At 35.4% G+C, this 10540-nt stretch overlaps 1 protein-coding gene across 4 annotated transcripts in view; it reads right to left on the bottom strand.

Moving 5' to 3' along the window:
• LOC145688140 (CAP-Gly domain-containing linker protein 4-like) overlaps window positions 1-9823 on the bottom strand; it is a 90869-nt gene extending 81046 nt beyond the window's left edge. For 3 of the 4 annotated variants that reach the window (XM_081761938.1, XM_081761940.1, XM_081761937.1), the window contains exons 1-3: window positions 9665-9823; window positions 6880-7176; window positions 3279-3395 (exon numbers count right to left, since the gene is read on the bottom strand). In XM_081761938.1, coding sequence (XP_081618064.1) covers window positions 3279-3395; window positions 6880-7158 — 396 coding nt within the window. In that variant the 5' untranslated portion in view covers window positions 7159-7176; window positions 9665-9823. Of the gene's footprint in view, window positions 1-3278; window positions 3396-6879; window positions 7177-9545 lie in introns of all 4 variants that reach the window. The other variant, XM_081761939.1, reaches the window with a different exon arrangement.
• Window positions 9824-10540: the final 717 nt, after the last annotated feature.

Below are 10540 nucleotides of genomic sequence, written 5' to 3' on the forward strand. Positions count from 1 at the left end.
ACCGAGATTGGTCCATTCCTTACATACGCAGTCCGAGCTTTTGATAGATAGTGATGCTATATGAGGGCTAACAATTTCTGCACGAGACTTTCAATGAATTCACTGGAACTCAATGTTTTTAAGGCGAATGTGTCTGTACTCGCCTACTGTTTAACATTGACATTTATCATTCATTTCAGTATTAAACATATCACCAATAATTTCTACACCAGAGCAGCTAGATCACACATCCACCATACACTCGTACTTACGTATATCACATGTCATCAGTTCTAACAAGTCTTAGAAGTCAACATTTAGATGTGCTCCATCTGACATAAGCTTGACATTTTCATGGTAAACACACAAACGCAAATTGTACTTGCGGACTCAGCAAAAACACACCATTTAGGTTTCAAGACACAGAACTTAAAGAGACCTATTTGTATCATCGCGCGCATAGTTTTGAAATGAATATACTGTTCTTTCAAGTTAAACAAAATCAGTCGTTTTTGTGTACTTCCTTTTATTCCATTCACTTTCACTGAAATGCAGTCCCTTTCTCCAGCAAAAAAACTCTGCCGTTTCCATTGAGCTGGTATTTCGAGACCTGCAAATCCTCGCAAACGTTGACTTCAGCCAATTCTTCGGCATTAATCTAATAATTTTAACTTTTTCCTCATTTGTAGCACGTGCACACTTACTTTTCATTTTTTTCAATAAGGACATCATATTCTTTCCCCCAAAGGATTAGTACAATTTTGTCTTACGTCCGTAAGTCTATACTTTCTGGAAACGATTGCTCCAAGTTACTTTGCAATGTGTTTGCTATTCTTTTACACTTTATATACATAATGGATCCTTCTGTTTTTCAGCACTAAATCTTTTTAGTTCTGATACTGGTGACATACCTAATACAGAACAGACCTAATCTACTTCTTTTATGCTAGATTCTGCAGGTACATAATCTTGGTCACTTCCCAGTTCCGTATTATCTACTTCTTGCACACATAAATATTGCTTTGCAGCCCGTTGTACAAAGCACTTGCCAGGAAAGAGTTCCACCGGTTGGCTTTTCTTTCTTTTCAGACGATCACGTACTATTTCCACACAACCTTTTTTTACCTCCCTTCTCCCTACCTTTGTGGTGCTGAAGAGGATCTTAATACACTTGTCCAAAAATATTACATTTGGCAAGAAACTTGTTTTCGTGATACGTACATACAGCTTGGATTTTTTCCCCTCTTATTCTTAATTTTAAAAATTGTCCTCCTCACTTAATTTACTCATTGGGAGTTAAACGACTACTAACTTTCCCATATGCATTTTTATGACAGTCCTCTTGAACACACTATCTGACAGAACACTCGATTATCATCTTACACACCCAATATCCAACACACAACTGCTCGTCACAGAGCACAGCACTGAACTGAGGTCTTACTACGAACTGGTATCTGTGGTAAGCGTGTTCAAACTTCCTCAGTGCTGCTTCATACAAGTGCGCGACGTCATGTTCAGACTCGTAACGATGTACACGTTATTAGACTAATGACACGTGCTTATTAGGACTTGCTTTTGTTCATGCTTTGTTAGTAGCATTGTATTTTACGTTCTAGCCATATTCAGTTTTATTTTACGTATTGTAGGTGTTACTGCTTAAAGTAATACATGCCATTGTCCCGTATTTTGAAGTCAGTCATATGTAAATTTCCGACATTACAGTTTAAGTATATTGTAAACTTCAGATCATTTAGTGTAAATTTCAGTATTTTCGGACTTCCCCCACTAGAAATATTCAAGTGTAAACATATGCAAAATTCCGTTTGTGGCAATATCTGATACCTTATAAAATTATCATTATTAATTTCTACGATCTCCTATTTTGCCAAGTTGTACGTTGTGTGGAAACAAATACAAAGTCCACTTGGACATTTCTGGCTCGACTCCCTCCCAGACTTTCCAAGCTTAAAAATGGTAATTTGACTGATGCTTACTTATGACTTTGTGGTATTATTTGAGGCACTTGGTGTGGTAAAAAGTTTTTAGCACTGCATTAAAGGTCACTTCATAACCTTTCCACAGGTATCTGTCTAACATCTGTACCCCTTTTACTACTGAGATATTGTATTTCGTGTGCATCCTGATTTTCTCATGATTTGCCACACACCATATTGGAAACATGGCCGCCGTGGGCATACGGAATGAAATCTGATATTTCTAATCATACCATTGTGTTTGCGAAACGTGTACCAAAATGTGTGCAAATTACCATAATTATCAGAAATGGTCGTGCAACCACCATCGTACGATTTTTAAGTAGAATGGCACATTGTATACATAATTCATAGTGATCGTCCTCTCTACTGACGAAGGAGAAAATGCGATCGTAACTGCGTATGTCTTTGTACTTTTTTAAACAATAACAAGACACACAATAACGAAAATGTCGCTTTTTTGGAAAGTAGGACAATGCATGTGTAGTTGCATATGATCATATGAAGCTGCGCCGTTAACGCTCCAATATTATATTATACTATTAAACTTCCTTTTAGATTGCACATAAATTTGAGTTGAGATTAGCATCCCTTTCAGCAGCGAGGCTACATGAGACGTGGACCTACAGCTTAACGTGATGTCCGAACCACATATGCTCCCCCTTGTCTCCCGTGCCAAAGGCGCGTATGCTATCCACATAGTTACGAGGGAGCCCTAGAATGCACGTAAAATAAAATTGTGAGATGTAAGTAGTCTTACAAGTGTGCTGGGGAGAAAGTTTGTTTTGGCCCAATATTAGGTTAGTTGAAGTGACGAGTTGTTGCTGTAACCTGCCTTTATATATATACAGGACTCCACTCAATTACTTCTTGCCATTTTATAGAGAAAACATACTGTCTAAATACCAATACTGCTACTTTGAAGGGTATTCAATTTCCGTTGATCGATAGAAGAAATATTTATTAGTTTTGTTGGGTTCAAAAACTGATTTCGCTTATATTTACTGAAGTATGCCTTGGTATGTATTTCAACGAAATCCCTTTTCTAAAATTACAAAAGTAGGCAGAGTCTCATTTATATTAAAGTTGCATTCTCTAGGTTACTAACAAATGAAATCAGTTCTCAAATTACAGTTATTCAAGGGAAACGCACTATCGAGTGTGGCTTCACAAATCTTTCTGGTGCTTTCATTAACTGCCTCTTGTATAGTTCCTTGTTGAAAGATACACTAAAAACGAACACAAGACGTCTAGGTTTGCAACTAGTACCATTAAACCCATCTTTTAATTAGTTAAACTTACTTTCGAAGCTGTTTCAACATCACCAACTCCACTAGCACCAGCCTTGCACGCATATTGTAACAAAGTCATATCTGTTAGACTATCCCGATCATCTACGTGTGCACCTCGCCTGAGAATCTGCAAGAAAGACACAATAAAGTTACTTTATTTTATGTAAAACCACAACTCAATATAGTATTTCATTCAAACTAATTCAAGATTATTTGTATCATTTATTTTTACAAAAGCTAGTTGTGTGCTATGATAAAATGAAACTGATTATTGCTTTCATATTTCTCCTAGTAATATATAAAATGTAAACAGATTATTTTAAAAGTTTATCCTACCTCATACTGTACAAAACAGTAATGAGAGTACTGCAATCACTGGCTAAATATATATTCGAAAAATTTAATGTACTTTTCCATCGAATTCAATTTTGATCACAGAAAATCATAATATTGACATTTTATAACTTTCATACGCATAATACAATGTTTTCTCATAACTTTACTACTTTTCTACATTTACATAGTTATATAGATAAGTAGGAGTTAACAAATTATGTACCATATATTTTTCATCGCACAAAATTCTGAAGTCAAGTAACTCATTAAAAGCAAATACCGAAAATTTTGAGGAAACATGTGCTTTAATGTATTCATTCAGAAAAAGAACTAAGTTGTAACTGAGAAACAGGCTGACTTTTGCAATTGTTCTTACAAAAAAGTATAAAAGAAAACTGCAAGCACAAAAAGTAAATTCATTTTAATTTATAAAATTAAAAAAAAAAAAAACTTGCTTTTTGGTTATATGCGTATTTTGTCTATCATATAATTAACGTCTTTTCTTTAATTATTCTTTTATACAATTTTCTATAAGTAATAATTATATTTTTTTCAACAAAGTTTTTTCTGACTACATTTTTAGAACTAAAATTTATAATAATGAACCAGATTCTTACTACTATAATATGAGAGAGAAACATATATAAAAATTTGTCCCAAGGTCAAAAATTTCCGAGGAAAACGGATCACCTCAATACACCCCTGTTTGTACAGTCATCCATAAAATAACCTTGAAAAGAAACTTTTTTTTTTCATTAAACAAAAAACTTCAGTTTCTATATGTACAGTATTTTCCTTGTATTTGCCCACTGAGAAATCCTTGGTTATTTAATATTCCTATACATGCATTCAACCTATTTTATAGCTTTATGTGGAGTTAATACTTGGTCGTAGATATTTGTTTAGAATGGAAAACTTTCCGGAAATTATGGTGGAAACTTTACCGAAATGGAAAATTGTCCACCTTACATCACTACTTATATCAAACTCAAGAATTGCTATAAAATAACCGAATAAAAACCTGTTAACAGGTTTACCTGATAACTTTAATTTAATAATAATCTCGATCAGTGATGAATTCAGAGGCTAACCCAGGAGGATTCTCCAAGATCATATCTTTTATCTTGCTCAACGTGATTACCAAATCCTCGTAGTACTATTTTTACCCGAAGCTTATTGATAGTCCCTCTCAGGGCAAGTCTGAAATCATCATTGATCGCGACTATCACGTACTTTTGACCATCGACGTCATTAATTGATTCTGTTATACTAGTAAAGTAGTTCGAACTCAGGTGTATCCATTAATATACACCTGCACCGATAACAAAAAATTAAGATAGCTAGGCATCGATTATAACATGTGTACGCTACAGTAATCACTTAAGATTTCCATACTACAGGGCTCATAGTGGTCTGGTCTCTTGTAAATAGTTAAAAAGTGACCAAACGTACACGAAAAAGTGACCAAAATCTCATCGTGCCCCTTTTTTCCTTTGTCAATTTCTCCATTACTTCTCTGTTGTTTTGTTTCATCTTTTCTTCTTTACTTCTTTTTGAGATTTCTCCTTTCTTTGGTTTTCTAAGTATGCTTTGTAGTTACGGTAAGCAGACTTAGCAGATGTAAGAGGCTTCTGAGTAAGTGGAACCAGTTCTGGCCTATTTCAAATTTCTTCATCCCAGACATTAAATTTAATTTAGCATTGAGAGTTCTCAAAGTCATGAAATATTCATCACCTACTCGTAAGAACATACAAGAAACATAACACAAGACGAACATGATGAACCACACAAATACACGCACACAGCGTTGAGCGGAGCGTTAACTATTACGAGAGAAAATTAAAAGTCTATTATGACAGAAGAAAGAATAGACACAGAAGGGTTCTCTACCCCATCTTGAGAGCTTAAGCATCCACCAACCTCCACTGTGCTTTAGAAAGAATAAAAGCTGAAGTGAGAACAAAGCTGACTGTTTCACGTGAGGCAGCAAGTACTGAAGTTTTTGGAAGAGTAATGAGTAACAAGTTTCGCCTTTTTCCATTTATTTTTATAATATTTTTCTTAGAAAACTGCCAATGCAAAATATAAATCACACGAAGAAGTCACTTTACGTCCAAAAAAGTAACTTTTAGTGACAAATTTGAAAAAAAAAAAAAAAAAAAAGTAACTTTTAGTGACCAACTTGAAAAAAAGTAACTTTTAGTTAAAAAGTGACTCGCTACGAGCCCTGCATACTAGCATTGTGTGTCTCATTAAAACTAAAAGGCAAGAAAACATCCACTTTTCGGAGCCAAAAAGAAAAGTAAAGTATAACTATGCATCAGTCACAATTTGTAACAAGAATAAACCTGGATGATCTGTAAATATAAGGATTTTAGGAACATACACACTTTATTACTCATAAATCAAACACTTCGAAAAGTAATAAGTATTTCATTCTTGGTTTTTAGTACTGTAAAATTCTAGGAGTCCTATCACTCAATTTTGTGTCTGGGATATCGAAAATCATGATGGTAAAAAAGAAGGCCCGTACTTCTCGATATACAGTTCTTTCATAATCACTTCTGTTGCATCCTCTCACCATGTATAGAATGTTACTGATCTGCCATTGCACGACCAGTGCACAACAGTTCAATAACGAAATTGCGTTAATGCATTAAGGTACCATCTAGATTAACTACAGACAAACTGTAACACATTATACAATCAGTAGATATAATTCTTGTATTAGAGGAAGCTAAAGTTCGTCCTCCGGGAAAATATGTTAAGAACTGTGTGAAATACCAAACAAGGATTTATCTTTCGTGTGAGTGTGCACTCATGTCGTAGTCTTTAGAAGAAAAGGAAAAAAAAAAAAAAAACTTTTTTGAGCAAAACGAAAACCAAACTAAATAATACATTTCGATCTGAAATTACAGATATTCGACACGCTCTAAATAACTGAATGCATTTCTCCAAGCTAGCAGAAAAACAATTCAATCGGAATTGCCTATCATCGGTCCAACAACTTCTCTCTACTCAAAAATTTCTCTCTATTTTAAATTTCTAGGACTTCAAAACAATAGTAATTTGATCATTTTGAATGTGCGAGCGAGGAGGAAAGATATATCTCAGAACCCAAAATACTAACTGAACGACAAATGCTGTACTTAAATTGTAGGCAATTGTTTCCTTGTTTTCGAATAATTGTCTTTGAGCATTTGCCTATCTTCGACGGAAACAGCACACATTGTGCTTATGACAAAGGAAAACAACAGGCACATATATAAACTTACCTCATTTACAAAAAGACCAATATTTTGTTGAGTTTGAGGGACCCATTGCCTCATGATGGCAAATATTTCTGCAATACTTGTGTTTGGATTTTTTAAAATTTCTTGACATCCTGGACAACTTGGATCAAAAAAAGCCAAGTCAAGTTGTCTACAATCAGCACAAAGGGGTGCATCCACAGCTGGATGAGTCAATGGAGTACTTCTTGACGGCGCTTTGAACTCAACTCCAACCACATCCCCATGGTCTTTGCAATCCTGCCTGTTTTCCACTGTCACCATCGTTGATTATATTGCATCCTAAAAGTAAAATCTCCCTTTCAAAATACTTAAATGCAAATTAAACCTTGTTAAATATGTGACGCAATATATTGCATACTTGTTTGGATAAAGTCTTTTACCAAGGCTATATGAGGCCTAATATTTACTGTGGTTTAAGAACCACATAAACTCCTACCGGGAATCAAACATGATTCTCTGCAGTAAAGGCAACAATGCTTACCAATTAGCCACGAGAAAACATACGATATTAGCGTTATATGGCAAGGTTCTAGAACATAGGTCCCCCTTCCCATTTAGCTGTAATAAAGACAGAAAACAACGTGTCCTGCGGGCTCTAACCCGCCTTCACTCGCTAACGCTCGCTCGGCAATACTATGTGAATTAAATATTAAACTCGGGTAGAGAAAGGAACTAATCTAGCTATTAACCTATGTAGGGGGGACCTGTGTTCTAGAACCTTCCCGGATATTGACTCCACGTAATAAATCTAAAAGGAAGTAGTAACATTACTTCAAAAAAATAGCTTGCATTATACTTGGTCCAGATTGGGAATAGGGCTGCCAATACCTTATATTTGGATAAATTAAAACTTTTAGTCTAATGGCGAGTGTGGAATATGGAGCGAAAGGAGGGAAGTAGAAAAGCGTGTTAGGCATTTTTTACTCTTTTACTTAATATAATCCATAAGTAAAAGCTTTGCTTCGTATATAAATATACAACAAACAGTTTGCTGAGATAGTGTCTGATAAAGCCAAAGTCTTAGTTGGCGAAACTGTCACACGTATGTAGTTTTTTAATGTGAATATACTGTTTTGCTCAGCAAATAGTTTGTTTCTGTTTTACTTACAATATACTAGTTTGTCTAACGATCAAATAACGTACTTGCGATTCCAACGCGTTTCCCGCACTTGCTTGTCATACTAATACTTTTACCGGGTTGGACTATTTCTCGATACTCCTGTTGTGCTTCATTCCGCGTCTTCTTCCACAACAAACCAGCAATTCTCTCACTTCTAAGTAGAGTCATGGCACGGAGAAAGGCTATCTCATTGCGGAGGGAGTATACTGAGAAAACTGAAATATCTGTGCTGGCTCTGATTTAACAATGTTTTAAGTTTTGTGCAGAAATTCCGCTGAAATTGTGGGAAAGATACGAATTACTGTATGTAAAAACGCGATGTCGAAAGTGTAGGAAGTATGTTAAGGAAAAACGAAGTTACGTTTTCAATTATAATGCAAGAATTAATAGTGTGAAATGTTATGTCAAAAACACGAAAAAACGGCAACAAAGAGAATGTTTTTCGAGTGTGCTCGATTGCCAGTGGAAAAGGTGCTGCATCTTACTACGTAAGGAAAAAGTTATGAAGTCCAGTGTCACACGTAAGGTATGCGTTTATATGTCACATAATGTGTTTCTCCATTATCCACTTTATGAGTACGCCCACCGTCGCCCATGCGCCTGCTCTCTGCAACCCTTGCAAGCCGCTCGGGCCATGCTGGACTCCTGCCTGACTCGGCTAGATACTCTTCATGCTTTTTAGGGGCTACATAACTCAAGTTCGCTGGTGTTTTACGCAACATTTCATGAATGTAAGTGAGCACCCCTAAAATATGATAGTACTGTGAACGAAATGTAACGTAACCGTACTTAACACATCAGTTAAAACTGACAATGACTCCGACAGCCGATCAATAATTTTTGATCTGTTAGGCCGTATTTGTTCCTTAGCGGGCGGGGCTTCACAAAATAAATACAATTTTTGCAATAGTTATGAGCATCCTCGTGGGCAAACAGCGTACGCGCCTTTAGAATGCAAGACCCGGGTACGACTTCCAGTAGGAGCTCATGTGGTTCGGATCCAACGTTAAGATGTAGGTCCACGTTTCATATGGCCTAACTGCTGAAATGGATGAGAAAATCAAACCAAATCAAGGTAATACAGCCATAAAACCACCAAACCAAATCAAGGTAATACAGCCATAAAACCACACTCCTACGGAGTCTGCAATTCAATACATAAACATAAATAATCACTTGAAAAAATGAGGAATTTAATACATCACTAATAATATAATTTACAAGAAAGTGTAAAATTACGAAGTTCTTAATACTTGATATTTGATTAATAATAGTCAATCACTAAAATATAATTTCTTTCGTCTAATATATCAATATTTAGAATCTGAACGAACTATAGAAGTATCGGCAAACAATAACAGAAGATATCTGAAAAAAAAAATCGCTGACATCTTGGTTCCTAATCTGTGTACCTCTTACATTCCCTAGAGAATAAAAGTATATGATGTCCCAAGTTTTTAAAAAAAACACATTTTTAGATTAATATAACACAGTTTGCCCCCACTATTTTAATCAGGTGCCTACATACCAACCATCTCCGGAAACAAATTAGTGAACATTATTCTTCACGTCAGCTACACCGTTTAATATTAAAAGGTATTCAGCACTGATGAAAACTACCATCACACATGTGTAAACGACATTTACCTTGAAACTTGCACTGTTATTATAATTATATTGATGAATAAATTGAATAAACGTAATCTCGAAAATACTAAAAAAAGAATAAAAAGAAAGTAAAATAGTTCCACATAACATCCAGAAGACACAACACACACGCAACCTGCAATGCAACAGGTGTTTTCAATATTATGTAATGCAATGTTGCCAGAGCGTGATAATCCATCTTGAGAATGTTTAACCAATATTATTAGTATACTAGTTTAGCATTATGCAATTAATAATAACGTTATTGCTACCGATCTGCAAAGAATCATGCAATTTTCTTGGAATCAATAACAAACTAAGTAATCAGAACTACCATGTCAAGCTTCATGGAATTTGCAAAATTTATAACCAATTTGTTACTTTACAGTTGACATGAAATGAAATCTTTCAGTTCAATGCTCCACACGTTTATGCCTGTTTGACTAAGTTAAACAGATGATTAAGGCAAGTGATGAAAGAATTGCTGGAATCAACGTGTGGGAGGAAACAGAAATATCCTAAGAAAACCTACGGACACGATGTCGTCCTCCACAAACTTATTTGGTCGGGAATCGAACCAGGGACTCCACGCACCAGATATAAGCGCTCTACCACTGAGGCACTGTGCCATCGTAATTTGCTATGGAATAGCACTACTGAATATTTCATATGACCTTCGTAAATATGCATCATTCCGGGAAGTTAAACAAAACACTGTTCTCCCCTTTTTTTTAAATAATGCCAGTGGACGCCCGATATTATTTTATTTGTGTGCATTTTTTAAATAATCATTTTAATAGATTCATGGCATAGGCCTATCACTATTCAAAGAATAGACCATCCATACCCCTCTTCTCGAATTTTTCGTACACTAAT

The sequence above is a fragment of the Thermobia domestica genome, chromosome 6 (assembly GCF_964235325.1).
Source record: "Thermobia domestica chromosome 6, izTheDome1.hap1.1, whole genome shotgun sequence".
NCBI lineage: Eukaryota > Metazoa > Arthropoda > Insecta > Zygentoma > Lepismatidae > Thermobia > Thermobia domestica.